A 24,862-nucleotide genomic window follows, 5' to 3' on the forward strand; every position below is an offset into this window, starting at 1 on the left:
GCCTGTTGTTTAAGGAGAACAAACGTATTTGCATTCCCCAGGTGGTCGCGGCTCGATAAATCAGATTTGCGCACACATATTCGGCTCCTCCACCAATTACTCCCCCATTAATTCCATCTTGCAGCTGTATTGACCCACGATCTGCTTAAATCAACTGCCGTGTCATTTCAAGGCTGGCTGGGTTCAGTTTTTTCCGCAGTGATGTTTTAACTCTTCAATCCTCTCAACACTGCCGGCTGGTGCATCTCTTTTATTTGAAGTTGATTTCTTATCCTCCTTTTTTTTTTTTTGAAATGGTCAGGTTGTCATGGAAACCAGGTTCAATGGTTGGCAACTGGGAGAACTTAACCCCATGGCTTCAGTTAGCTGGTTTTTCAAGATTGCATTATAGGATTTATTGGCAATAACTTCTTTAGTCTCCTAGCTTAGTGATTAGGCCTACTGGGAGATGCATAACTAGTATTGTGGTGGTATGTGTAGGATAGCTGATTAGAGAGTATTAGGTACCATATTTCTCAAGTCACCTCCATGCCTATACCCTGCAACAGCGATGACAGAACCATCGTATGACAATGAGAGTCTCCTCCTGAGCAACACACCTGCAAAACAGGAACACATAAGAGACCAGGTCAGCTGTACATGTTAACGTGTTCTAAATGTTTGAATTAAAAAGAACACAATACAGTAATAACACCACGATCTATGCCTGTTAGAATTTTTTCATTGGGTAATATACTGTGCAGGAGATGATACTGCATCCAAAATGAGATATACTGGAAAGATCTGAAGTCTGTCTGAAAGAGGCTTTTAAGACGTGGAGGATTTTGAACTCAATCACCTATAAAGATCACTTTGTCTTTATTATCGGATCTGACAGCACGCTGTTCTACCCCCGCGACAGCAGCGTGGTGCAGGATGCCTCTCTAAGCACGCTTTGGCTGTTTTCTTGGAAGCTGCTTGTTTGGTTGTGCTGGAGGTCGTAGTGACTGAATATTTCAAAGAGCTGTTTTTTTTTAAAGGCTATAGACACACATGCGTAGCTGCCTTGTATTGCACACACACATTTGTATGTACTCCATCCATAATGAACTGTGAAATCTACAAACAATTTTTTAAATGTGGGGCTACACCTCAGTTAAATCAGTTTGACTGTCCTGGCTCGAAATGTTTCATCCGGTATCATTTACTGCAGAAGAAATATTAAAATGAGCCCTAGGCTGGATTTGAAACTAATTGAGATTTTAAAATGGGGTTGATGCATGCTGTGTGTGTGAAATCTGCTAAATCTTACAATAAATGCTATATTGTAAATCTCATCTTAAAGGGATGCTTAACTGATGGTCTAAAATCCGCTTTCTTCACTCTTATTTACCCCCCTTTTATAGTGTAGAGAATCTTGGGGTTCATTTTAGGGCTGTATAAACCAGTCTGGTTTTAGTAGCGCCGCTGTAAGAAGTGAAGGAATACTAAACCACAGTGCAGAGGTTCATTAGACATCAGCTTGCTTTATTAGCTTATCTCTTGCGTGAGGTCAGATTGAGGTACATGATTGACATGTGACCATTTCCATATTCAAGTACAACTTGGCTTCCATGTTCGCATTATGTAGTTTTCTCATGCCGTGGCATTTTTTTTTCAATGCATTTAAGTGAGATCATCACACATTCTAGTTCCCAGCCTGAAAAACTCTATCGTATTTGACCATTCATGAAAATCCCAACATCTATATAATATTGGCACAGGGACTGAGTAACTTCTATTATAATGAGTGAAATGGTGATATAAAAACAGTAAAGTCAAGTGGCCGTATGTACAGTGTACGGATGTTCTCATAAAAGCAGGTGCAGAAATCGGCAGTACAGATTACACACTACACGTGGCTAGCAACGGGTGCATGGCAGGAACAAACACTAATAAAAAGGGTATCTAAACACACACTGGAGATAAGGTTGAAAAAAAAATTCTGCTGATGTGCATTCTTTTGAGAAATATCTGCAGAGGGAACAACAAAAAAAAAAAAAGCGAATTTATCTGCTCAGGAGATAAAATGTAATTTCCGATCCTGCTACAGCAGCTGTTTGTGTGAGAGCCTGTAAATCCTAGAGTGATAATGAGCAGGTTCTGCAGCTTTATAGCCCCGGACAGCACTGAGCCAGCTGGATTTCAGCACCGTGGCCAGCAGCAATTGGATACAGTCTTGTGTTCAGCACCATGGACAGGGGTTAATGCTGTAGTGCTAGGCAGATTGGTCTTGGTTTTAACCAGTGCTGCACAGCGCCTGAAAGGATTCAAATATTTGTATAAAATCCAGATTCTATTGGATGATGGCAAAATGGAATCCGAACCGTCTAGGCTATAAGCAGTGAAGACAGGTGCAAAATAAAAACAGATATCGTGCTACAGGCTGATGCCAGCGGAGGATAAGGATCCCCCATCTTTTAACGTGGCCCCTAAAATGTTCTCGCCTCTTACTAGCACTATTCTTAATAACTGGTATGCATGAGGCGTATCAGAAGCCTGGTTTAAAATGCATTGATTGCTAGGCAGAAACCGAACAGATTAACAGAGCATCTTGCCTACCGTCTGCTAAGAAATGAAGAGCTCACTGGATCATAGTACGAGATCTTCAATACAGCAGTGTGCACACTGTGAACACCCCCATTGCTTCTGTACCTTTGATTTGTTGTGCACATGAAATGATACCACTGGAACTGTCAAAACAGGCAAATCACTGATTGTCTAATTTAATTGAAGTCTTTAATATGCCACACCTGGAATTCATTTAAAATAGTAAGTGAAAATGCATGAGACTTTTTAGAAGTTCTTTAACATGCCTAATTAAAGCACAAAGCGGTCTAACATTTTCACACATGAGTGCCTGTTGTTTCTATATCACTGATTACTGACCCAAAATTGAAATTCTCACACCCTGAGGGTTATAATACATGTGCACATGACTGTCCTGCAGTTGTCTTCAGTATGGCTTGAAGGCTGGAACTTGCGTGACTACATTAGTTTCTGTGGTGTGTTAAATCAGTGTGGCGGCTCGTGGTGTTTTTGTGCAGGAAGCTGTGGGTTTAAAGATTCCATTACTATCGATCTCACAGCTCTTACATTTCATCCACATGCCTTTCTTTCATTTACAGACATAAGCAGGTCAGCTGAATGAAGCTGTTGCATCGCACTCAATCTCACACCATGTAATCTGCTACAACCAAAAAACGAATTCACACAAGCCTGTTGCATTAGCAGCTACAGCCCCACTATTGTGAGAGAAAAAGCATTCCTTCCAGCCCCTTTTCACTTGCCTCAAGAAAGGACTCACGAAGCTCAGCGACTTTTACAATGGTGTGAGCACAGAGTACAAAGTGCCAGTTTAGGGACTCTAACTTCTAAGCAAGCTGTATGGATTTCCAACGTCGTTCAGCAACTGGCCCAACCATCTGTCGCTGAAATATATACCGCTTGCTTTGCTGAGAAGCACAGATGAGGAGGTGGTGACCTGCTGGTCTGCAGTGGTTAGACAAAAGTACCACCATCTGTAGCACATGAGGAATTCATTTGTGTGTTTTTTTTTTGTAAATCGTATCGGGAAAATCAGTGAAGGGTTTGTCAAAATGCCAGTGCGTCTTATCCTGAGTACTCATGTCATTCCATGCGTAGAACATGCAGCCTCTTCCTTCTATATGATACATTACTATACTATATAAGGGCTCCTTGTTGCACAGGGTTATTGTGCTGAGAACCTTGTGGTACTTTGCTTGTTTGTTTTTTTTAATGCAAATGCTGCATCCTCGTACCCGTGTTGCAGATCACAGCTCCACTACTGGATTGAGTTTAAACTGCAGCACGTGAAGTGATAAGCTACCGTTTCAAACATCAGCGTATCCCCGATTCTAGAACAAGCGAAGAACCAGAAGCTTTTCAGCATGAGAAAAGGGGAGTTCAGTGATAATGGTGTTAATAAAAGCTACCAAAATTGATTTTAAAAGTACTGATTATATTGACGCAGCTGTTAATCTGATGCAACTCTGAGATACGTTATTCATTAATTGCAGTAACAAAAACAGCATCAACAAAACATCCACGAGACAGCTTGTACTTGTCACCCCAGGATACAAACTTGCTTATGATGACATCCTCCCGAAACATTAGCAAATGTGTTCATAATTATCTTCCGCTGCTTAATTAAAATTCTCAGTCTTCCCTCCCGGCTTTGAATGTTTAAAACATCCCATTAGCAAACGCGCCACAAGCAATGGCTTTTAAGTGAATCCATTAAGGATTTCGTGTGGAATTAGGCACCTGAGCTTTTTAAAGGTAAGCGCTGCTGACTGCTGGGGCCTTGTCTGATTGGTCATTGTAGTTTAAAAACAAGTCCGGGCAAGTCCCTCGGCAGGAAGGATTGCTCGCACACAGAGCTCTATAAATTGTTTAGATAAAAGATTATAAATTGTGGGCAGGAATGTCAAAGGCGTTTTGTGTTTACAACGGTCACGGCAATGCTGTATGTGTAGGGTTACAGTTTTTCTGGGTTCGTTCATTATTATTAGTTTGAGAAATTCGCGAGCATTTTGTAGACCACCGGAACGTTTTTCATTCCTTCTGAAAAGTGAATGGACCGGATCTTTCTGTTATTGCCTTGTTATGCCTCTTGAGTGGTTTTGAAGTATTGAAGCATTCTGAGAGCTGTTCAAAACCCATCAACTGCACCTCATTGCTTTCTCCCATCCTGTCCTGCGAACCCTTACTTTGTACTGTGAGCGATCTCAGGCTCTCATATTAACAGCAGTGCCTGGAAATGTGCGTCTCACTTTGCTTTAGGAGAATAACCTACGGACCCACAGCGTGCCAATCAATCTGTTAGTTCAGCAGTATTAGCGAGGCAGTGTCATGATCTGTGCAGATAGATGAGACAACATGGCATATTTTAATTGATCTAGAAGACCTTCAAATGAGCCCCTGGTTAAATGCAAACTACATGGATTCTTGCACTACAGAGAATGTGGGTGTCACGTTGGTCTGAATGATGATCCTTTACATGTTGTGGGTTTAGAGAACAGCTTATCCTCTTAGGATGAAATGTATTCTGTTATCATGGAAAGTCAGTCTGTCAGTATGCACGTGCATCTGTCCCACTTCCCTTTCTTCATGTGTGTGTTGGTGTAGATCATGGGGCTGTTTTTCATCAGTAAGACCGATCGCTCTGTTAATTGATTTATCTGTTTGTGTGTAGCTGGCTCACCTGCTTGTTGCTGCTGTGAAATTGTTTTTAAATCTACACATTCACATTGGAGTACTTAACAAGCATTACTCGATTCAAAGCTTAGTGAAGGAGTAACAGATCGGCTCTGAATGGGGGTGGGACAGTCTGTAAGATTTGAAGGGGTGCACAGAATTAAAGTGAGATTTTCATAAGGTTTCGGAGTGGAGAATGTTCTCCTGCTTGCAATACTGGGATTCAGCAGATATTATTATTATTATTATTATTATTATTATTATTATTATTATTATTATTATTATTATTATTATTATTATTATTATTATCACTGGAAATGTCTGTGCATGAGAGCCCGAGCGGTGAAAACTGGGCGTCCCTGCTGTCCTTTTTAATAGTCCGTTATCAAGTGAGTGTAAATGAAAAGGTTTTGAAATGCTATTCACTGTAATGTTTTGAACAGTCCCTTAGCTGCCCTTCTGGAGAGTGTGTGGAGAGGCAGTTCAATGTGACCACTTGAGTTCCTGTAGCACCCGCTGCCTCCCACCAGCCAAACAGCTTCAGCTTGGAAAGTTAGACCTTTTGCAACCAAGAGCAATTTGTTCATTATTTCTCAGAGTATTTGGCAAGAGCTTTTGTACATTTTTATGATTTTTAAAAACTGCAATTAATATCAGCGTCCTGTAATGCGCCCTGCGGCCTGACAAGGGGGAGACTTTAATTCCTGTTCAGTCATTTTCAGTTTCAGCCTCACGAAAGCGCAGAAAACCAAAGAGTAGTTTAAAAAGAGGTGATGTCTCTCCTTCCCTGACATCCCAGGAATGTACTGGTCTAAATGGTCTGGTAGTTGTACTGTTTTTAAATATCGTTGATGTTATGAATAATACATTTAAAGATCAAGACCCCCATTAACGATGTATTTTCAAATACAAATTCCACACTTGTATTGTTACGCAAGATTATAAACAGCTGGCTGCCCGACTCTGACCGGCTAAGAAAATACTAATAAAAAATACAACAGACAGCAATGGAACTGTGTGTGCTGTAGAAGCCCACAGCCTTCATTACATTGTCAGTCGTGGTATGATGTTAATCTATGTACCGTCTAGTCACTTTATTGGCATGAATGAAAGGTGAATGATATCTATTTTATTCAAAACGCTGCTGTGTGCCGGTGTGTGAGCCAGCCTATTGTGTAAGAAATGTCAAATGTAGACGCAGTGCTTGCACTGGCACCCCTGATAGACAGGGGGTTGTTACACTGTTGTGTAGATGCAGTGCTTGCACTGGCACCCCTGATAGACAAGGGGTTGTTACACTGTTGTGTAGATGCAGTGCTTGCACTGGCTCCCCTCATAGACAGGGGGTTGTTACACTGTTGTGTAGATGCAGTGCTTGCACTGGCTCCCCTCATAGACAGGGGGTTGTTACACTGTTGTGTAGATGCAGTGCTTGCACTGGCGCCCCTGATAGACAGGGGGTTGTTACACTGTTGTGTAGATGCAGTGCTTGCACTGGCTCCCCTGATAGACAGGGGGTTGTTACACTGTTGTGTAGATGCAGTGCTTGCACTGGCGCCCCTGATAGACAGGGGGTTGTTACACTGTTGTGTAGATGCAGTGCTTGCACTGGCGCCCCTGATAGACAGGGGGTTGTTACACTGTTGTGTAGATGCAGTGCTTGCACTGGCGCCCCTGATAGACAGGGGGTTGTTACACTGTTGTGTAGATGCAGTGCTTGCACTGGCGCCCCTGATAGACAGGGGGTTGTTACACTGTTGTGTAGATGCAGTGCTTGCACTGGCGCCCCTGATAGACAGGGGGTTGTTACACTGTTGTGTAGACGCAGTGCTTGCACTGGCGCCCCTGATAGACAGGGGGTTGTTACACTGTTGTGTAGACGCAGTGCTTGCACTGGCACCCCTGATAGACAGGGGGTTGTTACACTGTTGTGTAGATGCAGTGCTTGCACTGGCACCCCTGATAGACAGGGGGTTGTTACACTGTTGTGTAGATGCAGTGCTTGCACTGGCGCCCCTGATAGACAGGGGGTTGTTACACTGTTGTGTAGACGCAGCGCTTGCACTGGCACCCCTGATAGACAGGGGGTTGTTACACTGTTGTGTAGACGCAGTGCTTGCACTGGCACCCCTGATAGACAGGGGGTTGTTACACTGTTGTGTAGATGCAGTGCTTGCACTGGCACCCCTGATAGACAGGGGGTTGTTACACTGTTGTGTAGACGCAGTGCTTGCACTGGCACCCCTGATAGACAGGGGGTTGTTACACTGTTGTGTAGACGCAGTGCTTGCACTGGCGCCCCTGATAGACAGGGGGCTGTTACACTGTTGTGTAGATGCAGTGCTTGCACTGGCACCCCTGATAGACAGGGGGTTGTTACACTGTTGTGTAGATGCAGTGCTTGCACTGGCACCCCTGATAGACAGGGGGTTGTTACACTGTTGTGTAGACGCAGCGCTTGCACTGGCACCCCTGATAGACAGGGGGCTGTTACACTGTTGTGTAGACGCAGTGCTTGCACTGGCGCCCCTGATAGACAGGGGGTTGTTACACTGTTGTGTAGATGCAGTGCTTGCACTGGCACCCCTCATAGAGAGAGCGGATTGCTTTACTGGTCTAGGGATTTGAGAGGGTCACAGGGTTTAATTACATCAGTTGCCCAGGATTGCCATAAACTGCACACCAGTGTGATTACACGAGACTGTGGTCAATTCCATTACACAGATAAGAGAGAATGATGACATGGCGAGCATCAATCATTCCTCTGTCTGCGTTTTGTCTTATTGAAAAAGCCTCTTGTTTCCTCTAATCTCACCTCTGTGCTCAATGGAGCACCCAGCGTCTGAGGGACTGAAATCAGGGAGAGAAACTACAGTGAAGTCTGTGCATATCCCCTTTAGTCACTGTGTGCACAACTGCACCATGTTAAGTTTCCTATCCAGATCTATTTTATAATATATATCCCTAATGACATCTTCGATACAACGATCTATTTCCAGATCTTCTGTACCTGCTGCTGCTGGCTGTCTTTCTCGTCGCACTGATAGCTCTCATTTTGAATAGCCATGGTGGGGAGGGATGTATGTTACTGAGATAGACCCTGTAGTTTTTCTGTTGATATCTGTAAGAATGCTATCAGCGCTCCGCACAGTTTTTTGGCAACGGCCACATTTGTATATTTCTTAAGGTCAACGCTCTGATCATTCCTGTGACCTTTAACTAATTGCTTTTTTTTCAAATTGAGAAATAAAAGGACATTGATCGGGCAGAGTAAGACTTTAGTGACTTTATTTGTAAAGGAGACTCAAGTTGTTTCTTAATGTTGCTGATACAGTATTTATGCTGCATGCTGCGTTGCCTCAGGGAGATGTTGGGTACACCGATCGTCCATTCGTCGGCAGAATCCTCCGAGTTTTCCTAGAAAACCCTCACTTGACCTCAGATTGATCCACGCTGGTTGCAATCTGAGATGTTGCCGGAGTGGGAAAAGCCTGGCTAATCGGATCACAAAACACAAGCACAGCTGACGTGCTGGGAGGAAGAGATCAATCCTGTCCTTGAAAGAGGTTTAAACAGAAGTGGGCATGCCTCCTACAATACCTTTGGTAACGTGCAAATCAGTCCAAAGCCAATGTAAAAGGATCTGAGACGGTCTGAGGAGATGTGGCCAGACTAATGGGTGAGGAAGATAGCGAAGACGTTGAGCCCACCAGCAGTCATTCTGAGCTCTGTGACAGCGGCAGGGTTTCAGAGACGAGGGGAGATCTGTCTGCTTCAGGGTAGCAACAGACTATTGCAATCTACCCTGCTGTCAGCTGAACTGAATAGTGACAGAGGCTGTGTGAGAATTATGCAGGAGCTTATTAGGGATAGAAACAGAAATGTAAACCTTCATTCCTGCACCCTTAATTGAAAGGCTCAGAGGACCATTAGATGTTTTCATGGCCTATGGAAACGTCTCGGATCCTGCCCACCTCTGGCAAGCCTCCCAGCCCAGGCAGTGTGTTTGTAGCTTCTCTTGTGAGCGCATTAATAAACTGTGGAGTCTGAAAGACTCTGTGCTCATCCAGAGCCACTGCAGCCCCTCCACTGAGAGCTGTTCAAATTGCAGTACGTTCCACTTACTTTGAAAAGCAGAATTCATTTTAAATGCAAATATCGATTGAGATCAGTTGAGATAAATGAGAGAACAGGATCAAACTTTCATGCCAGGAAGAGTGTTTAAACGTCACTTTTATTTTTTTTTATTAATACCTATTATAATTCTTCAGTGGGCTCTCTTCACAACACATTTTAAGGACCGTTTTGAGGAATGTTTTGTTAAGGACTGTTTTTGAAAACCAGGAATAAACTTCTCTAAACCTACTGAAAAAAGGCTTTGCGATTTGTAAGCTTAATTAATCAAAACCGTTTTTAATATCATAATTCCATTTGAAGGATCGGATGTAAAAAACAAAACAAGTGTTTTCTTCGTTTTCTCTTTTTAATATACACCCTTGCCATCTGACATCTTCCAATATCTGCAGTAAAGAACGCTCCAGACCTCACTTCGGCTCGCTGTGCTTTGAGACCTCTCTCATGTTTCTTCTGCTCGGACCTTGTCCCACAATGCACTGGGTTCGAATACATTCATACCTCTGTCAAGCGTGCTTAGTGCTGAGTGTTCCAGTTGGGCACTTTTTTAAAATAAGACCTTTAGTCTTTCCACCCTATTTCCTTCGGTTCTTTTTTGTCTTTTTGCTCAGTGACCTTTTCAAGTTCAAGCAAGGTTTACCTGAGGGATGTCGCTACAGGCGTGAGGGTCTGTTGAGGGGTTACCAAGATATTATTAAGCAAGCAAAAGGGTAAAAGCAGCGATCCAGTCAAGCGTTCATGATTTACAATTAGACAAAGAAATAAGATGCACAAGAAGCGTCTTCAGCATGCTGTCATCTGACCAGCAACTATTGCATAATAATAATAATAATAATAATAATAATATTGTTTTGCATACTAGACAGTACCTCTGGGTGGCCAAGTATTGTAATTGCTGCAGCAAATCTTATCTTCCTGTTTCCTTACAATTCTTCTGTTCTCTCTCTTTCTCTCTCTCTCTCTCTCTCTCTCTGTCCTTTTCCTTCCCTCTTGTCCTCTGCTTCCCTATTGTATGAAATATTACCAACCTCTCCTGCCAATGCCCATAACCCCGCCCTCCATTCCTCCCCTTGCATTTTCATTTCATTTACTTCTTGTTCCTTCCACCTGTTTCTGCACCTCATATTTCTCTGGTCCACACTTTGACTGCTCTGTTCCTGTCTCCCTGTTGCACTTTCTACTTCCCCTTTGCCTACATTGCCCCCTTTGTCCCTCTCACTTTCCATGCTTCCTTTTCCTTCTTTCTGATCCATCTGACCCAATTTCCTCACGATGCTCCTTCCCCCTCCACTTGACACAACCTTCCTTCTCTCCTCCCTCATCCCACCTCCTTCCTTTCTCTCCTCCCTCATCCCATCTCCTCCTTCCCCTCCTCCCTCATCCCACCTCCTTCCTTCCTCTCCTCCCTCATCCCACCTCCTTCCTTCCCCTCCTCCCTCATCCCACCTCCTTTCCTCCTCTCCTCCCTCATCCCACCTCCTTCCTTTCTCTCCTCCCTCATCCCACCTCCTTCCTTCCTCTCCTCCCTCATCCCATCTCCTCCTTCCCCTCCTCCCTCATCCCACCTCCTTTCATCCTCTCCTCCCTCATCCCACCTCCTTCCTTTCTCTCCTCCCTCATCCCATCTCCTCCTTCCCCTCCTCCCTCATCCCACCTCCTTCCTTCCTCTCCTCCCTCATCCCACCTCCTTCCTTCCTCTCCTCCCTCATCCCACCTCCTTCCTTCCCCTCCTCCCTCATCCCACCTCCTTTCCTCCTCTCCTCCCTCATCCCACCTCCTTCCTTCCCCTCCTCCCTCATCCCACCTCCTTTCATCCTCTCCTCCCTCATCCCACCTCCTTCCTTTCTCTCCTCCCTCATCCCACCTCCTTCCTTCCTCTCCTCCCTCATCCCACCTCCTTTCCTCCCCTCCTCCCTCATCCCACCTCCTTCCTTCCTCTCCTCCCTCACCCCACCTCCTTCCTTCCTCTCCTCCCTCATCCCACCTCCTTCCTTCCTCTCCTCCCTCATCCCACCTCCTGCACCTCCTCCCTTGCAGAGCTCTCGATCACCCTCCTCGCTGTGGTAGTTATCGTGTGTGGCCTGGCCCTGGTGGCAGTCTTTCTCTTTCTCTTTTGGAAGCTCTGCTGGGTGCCCTGGAGGAACAAGGCCCTCTCGTCGAGCGACACCGGCCTCGCCCCGCCCTGCCAGGCCCCCGCTGGAGGCGGAGACTTTGAGAAGGACAGCATGGCGACGGACAAGCTCAAGGAGCAGAGCGGAATGGGCTTCCTGGAGGCAGCGGTGAAGATCAGCCACACCTCCCCGGATATCCCTGCTGAGGTGCAGCTCTCCATGAAGGGGCACATCATGAGGCACACCCGCATCCAGAGGCAGTCGACTGAGCCAGCCTCCTCCACAAGGTCAGAGCCCCGCTTCATACTGAACACCTGCAATACAATCAAACTGACCGCTCAACCAAACATACCTCTTCAAACCAGAAACGGGGCTCTGACCTGCTGTAAAATGCATGCAGTCTAGGACCAAGTTGAACGGTTCACCAGGCTTATGCTGTTCATCTTATTCCTAATATTAAAGATGTAGACCTTTTTCTGAACACAGTACACATGGTATACACCCTGATGTGTTAGTAACTTTGGGGTTATACTGCATGTTAGACTTCTTTATGTAGTGACTTCATTGAAAAGGTTCTAGCCTGTTTATCCTGGATAGATAGAATAAGGTTGTGTGTTGTTCCCATTAGACAAAAAAGTGACTCCCAGCTGTGGATGTTACCTTTCATCCAATACTCTGCAGTTTTGACTGCATCGAGTGAGACGAGAACTATGAGAATACTTGACGTGTACAATAACTGCTAATAATGGTTAGGACTGGAGCTAGGGTCAGGGCAATACAACTGAATTATATTCAGGGTGGTGTAATTAGTAAAGGATCATACAATGTCCCTACAATGTCACCTGTTATAAAGCTCAGAGTTTAGTGCTGTGATGATGTCTTGGATTGTAACCCCACAGGCACAGCTCTTTCAAGAGGCACCTCCCGCGGCAGATGCAGGTCTCCAGCCTGGACGACGACACGGACCTCCTGTATGTCAACGAGCAGCCCACCAGCATCGGTCGCATCAAGCCGGAGCTGTACAAGCAGAAATCTGTGGAGGCGGAGGAGTCCACCAAGGCCAACCTCAAGCCCTGCGGCACCATCAACTTCTCTCTCCAGTACGACTACGAGATCGAGGCGCTGGTCGTGCGCATCCTCAAGGCCTTAGACCTGCCCGCCAAGGACCTGTGCGGCAGCTCGGACCCATACGTCAAGATCTACCTGCTCCCCGACCGCAAGTGCAAGTTCCAGACGCGCGTGCATCGCAAGACCCTGAACCCCACCTTCGACGAGGCCTTCCACTTCCCCCTGCCCTACGAGGAGCTTGCCAACCGCAAGCTGCACCTCAGCGTCTTCGACTTCGACCGTTTCTCCAGGCACGACATGATCGGAGAGGTCATCCTGGAGAACCTGTTCGAGGCCTCCGACCTGTCGAGGGAGACGTCGCTCTGGAAGGACATCCAGTACGCCACCACGGTGAGATCGCTGCTTTCTATAATGGGCTCCGCTGGGGGAGGGGTGATGCTGGGGTTGGCACTTATTGTAGGACTGTCTGAGTTAGTATCCATGATACAGTATTGTTGAATTAGAGCCATTGCAGGCTGTGGGTTCGGTTGATCTAAAAATTGGTGAATCTGAATCCAGGCGTCCTTTTAAATCATTTCAAGAAGAGGGCTTGGACACTGCTCTATATTTTTGTCTTTGAACGTGAAAAGACGGGCTTGGTCCTAGTTTAATATTTACCTGTTGACCTCTCCCCCACCCGCATTCACTGTGCTGCACTCTCCTCATGCATGTGCGGAAGGCATGGAATAGCATTAGAATGCTGGCGTCTCACCGGTCATTGTGTGGCTTCACTCGGAGGTTCTGTTGCTATGAGGCTGTGAGCCAGTCGCCATGGTAACCTTGGAAGTTCCTTTATTGAGAATGAGCATTGTTGTGCGGTTATTCATTAAAAACCCATAAATATCCCTGTCAGCTGGGTCACAGGATTATAGATTTTGGTGCTGAATCTTTTTACTGATTTTTATTTAGTGTGTGTGTATATAAAGTATGATAGCAGTCACAATCTCATTTGAGTCTCCCAAGAGTTTAATAATAAGACACACCCGAGCTTGTTGCCTAGACACACTGGGGCTGACACTGCTATGCAATAGGAGTCTTATTTCCATCCCTGCTGGAAAGATATATATATATTTTTAAATCAAACTTGATCCTTGTCGCTGGCACTAGCATGCGTGACCTACCTCCGCTAATGAAACTAACATATTGAATAGGAAACAAGCTCTCACCTCGCTGAGCATTTGTATCAGAAGCACAAAGACTTCTTGGAAACAAAAAAAAAAAACCCAATCCACCCAGGATTGTTACATTGTAACATTTAATAACATGCCATTCGTTTCTCATTAAAGATGGAGCCAAATAACGCGCTACATCCAAAAATCAATGAGATCTCTCCCGTGAATCCGATTACAGCTTGGAGAATGCATTTCTGCAAATTGCATTTCAGTCTGCGAAGGACCCTGACCGGAACAAAAGGTCGCTTCAGCCGAGCGCCTGCGTGTTCTATTCACCAGTGAAGACCAGGACTGATTTTATAAAGTGTAGGTGATGCTGGCTCAAATGCGAGATGGTTTTCACATTGCTGTTTGTCATTAGAAGAGTAGGTGGCACATTCATAATCTATCACACCCCTGGATCCAACCCAGCTGTTCGCAAGTGAAACTGACACGCGATTCTGCACAATGGCTTAAGAGCTGAATGACATGCAATTATTTCATTTATAATGACCCCCTGCTTTCACCGCTTAATTCCCCCTTCAAATTGCTCCTGTACTGTACTGTGCTATGCTTGCTGTTGATGCAGGTGGTGGTGATTCACTTCTACATGGTTCTGATCTAATTGTGATGTAGGCTGAGCTGCACGTCACTGATATACTGGTTCAGTTACAGTTGTCTTTTCTTTCTCTGGCTGTCTCAGACTGAATTAATTTCTGCCAGCCCAGCTGAATTTAGTGGTGCCCAGGCTGTTTGTATTAACAAGCATTGGTATTCAGACAGCTACAGCTCAGGTCAGTGTGTCTCACCTAATCCGATTAGAGGATCGGGTACTGTGACACTGAATATACAAGGAGCCACCCTCTCCTAACTCCTTCATTTTAATAAAAAGTCTTTCATCATTATTTATATATAGCGCCTTTCATAGTCGCAATGGAACTTCATTACGGGAATCGTAGAATGCAGCAGCACAGGGTGTAAGCAGTTTCATATTCAAGCTATCAAGTTAATAATGCTGGAAAAGTACTGTGAGTTATTTCACGTGATCCGGGAAACAGCACAGCAAGGTCCAATACATCTTCCAGGTATTGTAACTGTTTTATATGGACGTGATACTGGCTCTTGAAGAAGGACTCTTGCAGATCTAACCTGTCTTACACCAAGTCGAATCTCTTCAAAATAGCCACTAACCTTTTATCCAGAAGTAAAATAAATAAATAAAAATATTATGAAATGAACAGATCTATCAATATCTTCTTTCTGAACTGTGTGTGCTGGAGGCCGGCTCGTTTTATCCCACTCAGTGCACAAGTGGCCAGACGGAGATAGCACTGATAATAAATCAATCCAGCCCCAGACTGCACACAATGATAGCTGGGACGGGCCGCCCTGCTCCTGTCCTGATTAGAGGGAAGGTATTGATTTTCAGTTTGTTAGCTCTCTCGCTTATCACCTTATTAAACGAGTTGGGGGGGATGGATCTAGGATGGGTAACCATGTGGACCAGATTCACCAGCTATTTATTCACATCAAAATGCATTCTTCAGTTAATTCAAGTGCTCAAGGTTGCCCACGTTGTGATTTGTTGTATAACCTCATCCCTTTTTATTTGACTTTCACAGATAATGGTGAAAGTATAAAAACCGTTGATAAACCTACCCCACCCTGCTCATCAGTTACTGCACCTGAGAAATGAAACTCTGTTTCTTTTGTAGCGACCCAACTAAGAAAACCCAATCCAAGCAGCTTTTACCCTGCATTTAGAGTTATGTTAAGTGATTCTTCTCTTGAATTTGACATTTAAAAACAAGATTAAAATGCATCAAGTTGTTAGCTGTAAAACTCCCTTCCATTTATACAGTTTTTACTGGAGCAATCTAGGTAAAGTACCTTGCTCAAGGGTACAGCAGCAGTGTCCCCCACCTGGGATTGAACCCACGACCCTCCGCTCAAGAGTCCAGAGCCCTAACCACTACTCCACACTGCTTAGCCAACTAATCTTCTACTAAAACACATACATAACAATTCATAATTGTTTTATGATTATGATTATTGTTCTTATTGGAATGATGATTGCACAGTACGCTACATGTTGGTGTATCCGAGTCCCAGTCTGGTTTTTGACAGGAGGTCTATGCTAAGCTCTGGATGGATTACAGCCTGTGATCTCTGCACTCTCGCCTCACTGCACTCCTCGTCATTTCTCCACGGCGACACATTCATCACAGAGATGCTAACCCGTCCCGGAGCCTGGGAGAGAGCTCAGTAATCTTGTAGTTGTTGCTGAAGTGGCAGAAAGCAGTTAGGCTCTTGCACACTGCGCTCGTTTTTATTGAGCAAGCCCGATTTGCCGCAGACACAAAATGGACCTTTTAATTGGTGCCATAAAGTATGCTGTGACACACGGGTGCAAGAGGCCGGCCCAGGCTTTCATTTTAATGGAGACGTAACTGGGTTATATTACGAGGCAGTGCTGTCAAATAAAACTACGTTACACGCGTCTGACAGCAACGACAACTTCAGAGCAGCATCTTAACACACACTTAGCAAAGCCTTTATCTATTGCATACAATGGGGTTCCAATTGAGACACACAAGTATTTGCTACATGTAGCGGGTGCTTCCAATTTTTTGTCCAACCGTTGTATAAATCTATAACCAGTAATGAATGCCTCGGACAGTTGTGATGAAGGTTTGCTTAAGAGGCAGTTCAACCCCTTTATCATAACTATCAGTGATTTGAAGAGGAATGTGCTACTCTTCCTTCCTGAGCTAATGCATCATGTCAAAGTGGTTCATGTTTCAGCTCGCGTCGACCACGGGAAAGCACTGCAAATTCACTAAAAGCCTTTTTACCATCGAGTCGAATACCATTGTCTGCTTGCCGATAATATCCGTGATTTTTCTCTGAATGAAGTCTGAAAATGTGCTTAATGTCATGTTAGTCATGTATTTGACGGATCCATTTTTATTAAAAAGGGTTTTCTATCCTTCAAGAAAAAACAGCACATTCAACATGTTTCTATAAATATATTGATGCCTAAAGGTTATGCAAGACTTCTCATTTAAGATTAATTATATTTATATATCAGTGGTTTGACATCTTTTAAAACTGTTTTTTTTCCCCATTTGTTATAAGCTGTCAAATGACCGCTCAGTGTTGAGACGAATACATGAATATTCAAACAAACCCTGCTTGATAAATACACAGTGGTAACAATGACCATATTCATTCATATAGCACAGTAGTGTTGTGACTGAAACGCACCCTCTAAGACTTTAAGAGCTGAGGTCGAGGCAAAACAGGGGGGCTGAGAACTCCCTAACGTTCTGAAACGGCTAATCTGCCAGGGGAGTGGGGGAGAGCATTCGAGATTCACAGCTTCCAAAGACAAAGACAAAGACAAACGCAGGCTTTGAAAATGCACCTGCTGATTGGGAACGAATTGAGATGCAAACCAAACAAAGGGCTGGGAGGCTTCTGCTGCTGCTGCTGCTGCATCTCCAATTGTATTTACATTTGAATCGGAGACTCTTTTCTGTGGTGGTGTCCAGTGGCTCAGGCTTCAAGAACCTCTATCAAAGCATCAAGATGGAAAAGCAGTCAGATCTGACGCGTGCGGTGCCAGCAAACGACCTCTCCACAGCCTGGATGTAACCTGCATAAACACTGCCGCTGATGCATCAATAACAGAGCGCTTCTCACGGCTTCACAAAGAGCACTATGGAGATCCGAGCGAGCAGCGCGGGGAGGCTATAGACACAAGCCTTTCATCGGACTGAGTCGGCTTAAGGTGGTTTTGTGAAAACCCTTTTTGAAGATCACAAATGTGAAACGATCAAAGTCTCGGAGAGTTTGAGACACACACATAGACACACACACACGGCATGATTGAATAAAACGCCAGCATGCAGAGGGTATGGGTTGCGAGGACAGGTAATAAATTCCTAGGAAAGGTCAGTTTTCCAGTCTCTGTAAACGGGACTAGAGGACATGAAAGCAGAGGGGAAACTGTTTTTAGAAGTTTGGAAGCAGTGAGTGAGGTTGTAGCAGCTAAAACACTGGGGTCATTCAAGGAACAATTAGACTGTCCTGGAGGCGAGCGGTTCTGAGAAGGGAGTGTTTAGACCTGTGCTCGTTATCAAGGTGCAGGGTAATGACAGTGGTGGAGATCTGAGAAGGGAGTGTTTAGACCTGTGCTCCTCATTTAACTCTCCATTCTCGGCTTTCTATCATTAACCAAACCTTAATAATGAGCACGAAGCAGGTGTTGACAAGAGAAAAAGAGCTGCGCTAGCAAGCTGCGTTGCAAGTCAGGGCAGCTCCTGTCAATCGCACAAGTCCACTGTATGAGCAGAATAATGACTTGTGCATGTGAGGCTAGGAGACCCCTAGGACCTCGGCGAGCGTGCACAGCCCATCGTTAGCATCATCAGTACTGCTGAGGTTGAGATGTCAGCCCGTGAAGCAGTCTTTGTGTGGCAATCACAGAGCTGAAAATGCAACAGCTACAGTCTGTAGGGTCATGATGAAGTGCCAGGGGATGGCAGAGCTATTTGGACTAAGTAGTGCGACACTGTGTGAACAGAGAGAGTAATGACGTTCTGTCAGCCGGAAACAAAGGCACACGGGGAGCTAGGATACATGGCACCCGGGAGAGGCAGTGATTCACAAACAGGACTGGGGCTTCGCTGGGCTCTGTGTGTGTGTGTGTGTGTGTGGCGAGATTAGATTAGGAGGTTAGATCACTTTTTATTGAAGAGGCAGCAGCTGGATGTTTTTATACGACTCACAGTTTATCATGTGTTGTACTGCAACATCCTCGCAGCAGGATCATGTTTTTCTCTTCAATTGGAAACGGCTGTCATTGAATTATATGACCTTTCTTTGAATTATCTGCATAATTGTAAAAAAAAAAAAATTCTTTCATTATCGCTAGCGGCAATATTATATATGAGCACTTAACTCAATGACTCTGATCTATTGATCCGTGTTATTAACATCTTTTTAAAGACAATTTAAATAAGTGAAAATAACAGGATCTTTCATTTTAATTATTACTGGTGCTGTTTAAATAATTACAATAGACCCCATTATTGACGTGGTAAATCCATCTCTGTGAGAAGGCTATAAAGGTATTTAACTTCCATCACATTTGATTTTGAAATTGATCAGTCCCAGCCCTGTAGAAAAAAAATCATTGGTAAATTGATTTTAAAAAAAGACAAAAGAAAATGACTGCCCTTTAAGAAGGAAACAGGCCTACCGTAGAAGCCTATTGTTTTGTGTTGAGACTAATTTTCCCCTACAAGTGCTAATTGCAGCATAATTAAAAACAAAACAAAACAGCAAGCCAGGAACCCACGTAATTAAGCTCACTGCAGACATGGCTCCTTTCCAAGGAAAGTGATTTCAAAATGATTTCATATCAAAAGTATAAAAGAAAGGCAAGTCCAATAATTGCTTATCAATATAAATGAGTTTGAGTTTGATCAGGTTATACATTAAATAACACCATCAGATTGTTATCGATCGACACTCAATAATCGTACAAACAAAGGAAACTGAGGCAGTCCAGCAGAGACTGTCGTGGAAATTGGAAGTGAAAGAATCCGAGATGCGCCTCCTTGATGAGGAACGGTCTTGTATCTCATTAGCGCTCCCTGCATTGAATCAGGGGGGTTGTGGGAGCCCATGGTGGCCCTACACCACGTTGACAGAGTTATGGCAGCGCTTTCTGTTTTTACTGAGATACAGCATCCCTTGATTTATCAAGCAAGACAACGTTCCAGCAATGAGATTACAGGTCAGCCTCATTGGAATAGCTTGTGACATCACAATCAAAACGAAGCTGCCATTGAAAAGACAGCCTCGGGTTTTCCAATGCTACTCATCCACTGTGCTCTTTACACAGCCAGTGGGGGATCAAATTATCATGACTTCTAAGAAAGTAATATACAGGAAATGGACAGCCAGTGGCATTTCCAGAGCTTTTCTTTCATAACCCGGGGCTAATTTCTTTATTGGCCTTTACCAGTAAAGACCTTTTCATGAATCTGCCATCAAGAGCCATAATGCTAGTTACTGGTGGCCAAGCGTTGACCTTTTCCTAAGTTTAATTGCAACCTTAAACTGCGCAGTGAACAGCTAGCAATCAGCAGTCAGCTGTTCAGTGGGGGAAAAAAATGATTTTTTTTTTTTACTCTTTGTAGCTCTAACAGAAGAACATTTTATTCTTTCAGCACCGAGTAGCTTTACAGAAAAAAAAGACATTTTAAACTTCAACTCGTAACATGTGCTGATTGAAAACGCAGGGGGCAATACCTATGGGCAGCGTTTACAATTCGTATCGGATGGAAGTATAACTGTCCCAGTCCTGTCCTGTATACAGTACCTGCTAGGCTTCACTAGCTGTCTGTAACGCTGTGTGCTTCATAAGCTCCCCCAGGGTGACCCGGCTTGCAAAATCGGCAGAGATACAAAAGCGAGGGGAGAGCGCCAACACGGAAAATAGGCTGTCACCGTTGACTTGACAAGATGATTATTACACTGGCCTGCAAGCATCTCAGCCACTTCTCATGTAAAGATCAGCCTGTCATTGAAACTGTACATCTCAGGGGCCCTGTTTCATAAATGTTATCTTAACTTCTACCTTAAAGGAGTACGAACCAAGGTCTCAAAATCCATTTTCACGCCTGGTGGCAGCACAGTCCCTGGCCTCCTCCTCGACTCTCTCGAAGGTCTTTCGCTTCCTTGCTTGTAGTTTGGATTTCAGTTTGGGATATCCACATGTTTCAAAGGCTGCGCTAGAGATGAGAAGCTGCTTCTGCTTCCTGGTACCTAATCACTTCATGTGTTCAAACTCCGATGGTAGATGCCCGCAGATCACATGACCTACAGCACGGTACCAGCAGTGGATAGCTTTTTTTCAAACTTTCCTGAATTCTCCACAGCAATAATATTAATAAAGCTAATAATAGGTTTCAAGCAGGAAAAGTCTGTAAGCTGGAATGAGATTTAGACATGTCTACTGGACCAGGGCTACGTTCTGTGTCATTACAGTGCCTTCTCATACAAGATGAAAATAAGTAATTCTGAGGTCAATGCAAGTTCACGTCGAGTGGAAAGAAAGTATAGGGCAGAGTTAAGGCAATTATTTTTGAGCTGCGGTTTGGATGAAAGTGAATTGAAAGTCTTCTGTGTGCGAGGACTTGACCCCTCTAGCCAAATGTGTCTGTCAACCTGTTATGAGATGTTAATCCTGGGGGGCTAGCTTCCCTAGCAGAATTTCAGCTTGTTCAGACAGGATAAAGAAAGCGTCAGCTCACTGCTGCACAGCGGCTCAGATTGGAATGATGAATATTGACTATTGGATCTTATTCCCTCCTCTGTGAACCTAAAAATATACATGTGGATTTAAATTTGATTACTGTTGCAACTCTTCACCTCCCTGTGTCTAAGGAATCGGGGTGTGTGTTTGCTGTGTCTATAAGGAATCGGTGTTGTGTTTGCTGTGTCTATAAGGAATCGGTGTGTGTGTGTTTGCTGTGTCTATAAGGAATCGGTGGGTGTGTTTGCTGTGTCTATAAGGAATCGGGGTGTGTGTGTTTGCTGTGTCTATAAGGAATCGGTGTGTGTGTTTGCTGTGTCTATAAGGAATCGGTGTGTGTGTTTGCTGTGTCTATAAGGAATCGGGGTGTGTGTTTGCTGTGTCTATAAGGAATCGGGGTGTGTGTTTGCTGTGTCTATAAGGAATCGGTGTGTGTGTTTGCTGTGTCTATAAGGAATCGGTGTGTGTGCGTTTGCTGTGTCTATAAGGAATCGGTGTGTGCGTTTGCTGTATCTATAAGGAATCGGGGTGTGCGTTTGCTGTGTCTATAAGGAATCGGTGTGTGTGTTTGCTGTGTCTATAAGGAATCGGTGTGTGTGTTTGCTGTGTCTATAAGGAATCGGTGTGTGTGTTTGCTGTGTCTATAAGGAATCGGTGTTGTGTTCCCTGTGTCTCTGCAGGAGAGTGTGGACCTGGGGGAGATCATGTTCTCTCTGTGTTATCTGCCCACTGCTGGGAGACTCACCCTCACTGTCATCAAGTGCAGAAACCTCAAAGCCATGGACATCACTGGATACTCAGGTATGGAGCAGGCTGGTGCTTTAAGGAGCACTTGCTATGGTAGTGATCACCTGTGTTTCACATACCTGTTGTGCGGCGTGTGGATTGATTGCAAGCCTCCGCCCCTGACAGGCTGTCATTCCCTCTTCCAATGAACACTGAATTCATCACAATGCCTGCCTCTGATCCACACATCCATCCTACAGCTAGAATAGAAGGCTTTACTCTCCGTGTGCTGTCCAATCCCGTGCCTCAAAGTGCACCAGCAGCACAGCAATGGGAGAGGGTCCTGAATTATTTACTGCAGACTCACGCGCAAGAACAAAATGCAACTAGCTTTTAAACCAACACCGTGGCCACTTTATTAGGAACTAATAAGGAAATGGAGTTTTGCCACGGTGGTCTGAGGGTAGCAACGCTTGGTGCAAACTGGGATCTGCGAAACCAGCTGAAAGGAATTCTGCAATATTCCATGTAATGACTGTGACAGTGCAGTCTCAGCAGCTCCCTCGATCATTTTGAACACTGGTAGTAATACTCTCCTCTTTCTGCACACATTATTACAACAACTCTTTGAAGATGTGACAGCTTTGAATTTGTTTTTAATTGGAATCATGAACCAGAACTACAGCAATTAAACTGCGCCCTGGAGCAGCCTGTTTTTTTGCAGTAAACTCTTCATCAGCAGTGTGTGGTGTTGACTGTGGATAGCTGTGACACTTCGGTTATATTGCTGAGCAGGTAGATGGTAACATCTCTGGGCTTCGGATCACAGAAATAGACCAGTTGCAATGCAAGATTTATTCATTGCTGAAGTGAAATGGGAAAAGAAATTAAAACCTTTTAAAGCTGCTTACTCTTTGTTTAAAAAAAAAAAAAAAAAAACCTTCTAATTAGGAGTCTATAGTAAGAACAGAATCAACCCACAGACACACCGCAAACTGCTGAAAAGCCTTGTCCTTGAACACTGCGAGATTAAGATTTCTAAACAAACTGTTCCGTTTCATTGCAGAAAATAAAACATTGTACCTGTTGAACATTAAGAACAATAAAAACTAAATCTGGGCTTTACTCTCTGTCTCTGTCTCTGTCTCTGTCTCTGTCTCCAGACCCGTACGTGAAGGTGTCCCTGCTCTGCGACGGGCGACGCTTGAAGAAGAAGAAGACAACGATCAAGAAGAACACACTGAACCCCACCTACAACGAGGCCATCATCTTCGACATCCCTCCTGAGAACATGGACCAAGTCAGCCTGCTCATCTCCGTCATGGACTACGACCGGTAGCCTTCTCTCCACCCTGCTCAACGCATCCTACTTCAATCACTGCTGTTTGGAGTGCTGGGGGGAAATGCAGAGTTGCTGATATTGGCACAGGGGCCCATAGGGACATTGCTTTGGCCTTTGCACTCCAGTGGGTTGGGGAGGAAGTCCTTTTTCAGTGACCCCTGCTGGTGAAGTCAAGCCAGACCGGGCCTCCTTCGCCAGGGGTCAATGAAACTGAAATGTTTAGATGACACAGGGCTGATGTTTGTCGCTGTCTCCCTCTCTATGCAGGGTGGGGCACAATGAGATCATCGGGGTGAACCGCGTGGGGATTACGGCTGAGGGGCTGGGCCGAGACCACTGGAACGAGATGCTGGCGTACCCCCGCAAACCCATCGCTCACTGGCACTCCCTGGTGGAGTCCAAGAAATCTGTCAAAGAGGTTTGTTCCAAATAGATCCTCAAATACCGCCAAGTTGGGTGAAGCTGTGCATGTTTTCTGTTCTCAATAAAATTTGTATGCCGCAAACAAGACCATGCAGTCTCCTCTGATTTTAAAAGCCAGTACATTAATTAAAAAACTGACAACATGACCAACGATCAGTCCTCTCCAATAAGATTAGCAGACAGGGACTCCATTCCCACCAGGTTTAATACTAATTTAAATCCTTCTCTTTCAGCCGTTACAGTTCAGTCTTTATTGCATCAAACTCTATAAATCACAACCTGTCACCCTTAAGAATGTACAGCGTTTAACAATGCCACAGTGCAAGAGCTAATGGAAGTGTGTGGAATGAACTAGACGTTAAACCATTGTCAAAAATATGCAGGCAAAATATAGGTGTGAGCTTTAGTGTTTTATATAGTGTGAAGAGTACAGTGCAGGTCATTTCACATGCAATGCTACTTCACTGTCCTTTCCTTATACAATTAAAAAAACATTTATAGAAAGCATTCCCAAGGAGTTTCAACATGTTTCGTACTGAAGTTCAAACATTACAAAAAAATGTAACGCAAACGTAGCTGTTTTAAGCTGCAAAGCCTGCAAATTTAAAGTGAAAACGAAAACAAGTGGTTCTTAAAGCACCCTTCAAGTTTGATTCATTTTATGCTTTTTAAAGTTCGTAATGAAATCGCTCATCTCTGCTGTTTCTCCTCCCCGCAGTGGCAGGGTCGTACTGCCAGCTTCGACAGCCAGTGCTCCTGCCCTTCCCCCAAGCCTCCTGCCACCCCCTGAGAGAGACCCAGAGAGTGAAGGAGGAGTGAGAGGAGCTGCCCTGGCCATCGCCGCCAGCACGGCTGTGAACATACTATACAGTGTCCCTGTCTGTCTGAGGAAAAAGGAAAAACACTCCCTCCTTACCCATCCCAGCTTCACTTCCAAAGAGAGACCACAGAACTCTCCTCAAGCACAAGGAAATCGCAGACTGAACCCTCAACACGTGCTGCTCCTGGCAGCGCAGCAACGAGAGCTGGAATCATTTGAGAACCCACGTTTGCACTCGGAGTGGATATTTTTGTATTTCATTAATCCTGAATGCGAGAAGTGTAATTTTAATTTCATTTTAAAGGCCTGTAGATCTCTCCCAGGACCAAGCTCATGTATTACAGGAGAATCTTCTCTCTCAAAGTATTTCTTCCTATATCGGGGCTCTGTTCACAAACTAGCGAGTTATTTAAAGAAAGTGTTTTAAAAATGTTTTTGTTGTTCTTGATGGATTAAATAAAAGTTTGGATTTTTATTAAA

General features: G+C 44.5%; 1 protein-coding gene across 4 annotated transcripts in view; it reads left to right on the forward strand.

Annotated features, from left to right (window-relative positions):
* Window positions 1-24,862, forward strand: part of LOC117426478 (synaptotagmin-6-like) — a 43,335-nt gene extending 18,473 nt beyond the window's left edge. For 3 of the 4 annotated variants that reach the window (XM_034917526.2, XM_059004067.1, XM_059004068.1), the window contains exons 2-7: window positions 11,493-11,770; window positions 12,383-12,941; window positions 21,752-21,872; window positions 22,961-23,132; window positions 23,407-23,557; window positions 24,281-24,862. In XM_034917526.2, coding sequence (XP_034773417.2) covers window positions 11,493-11,770; window positions 12,383-12,941; window positions 21,752-21,872; window positions 22,961-23,132; window positions 23,407-23,557; window positions 24,281-24,352 — 1,353 coding nt within the window. In that variant the 3' untranslated portion in view covers window positions 24,353-24,862. Of the gene's footprint in view, window positions 1-11,409; window positions 11,771-12,382; window positions 12,942-21,751; window positions 21,873-22,960; window positions 23,133-23,406; window positions 23,558-24,280 lie in introns of all 4 variants that reach the window. The other variant, XM_034044075.3, reaches the window with a different exon arrangement.

This window comes from Acipenser ruthenus, chromosome 29 (assembly GCF_902713425.1).
Source record: "Acipenser ruthenus chromosome 29, fAciRut3.2 maternal haplotype, whole genome shotgun sequence".
NCBI lineage: Eukaryota > Metazoa > Chordata > Actinopteri > Acipenseriformes > Acipenseridae > Acipenser > Acipenser ruthenus.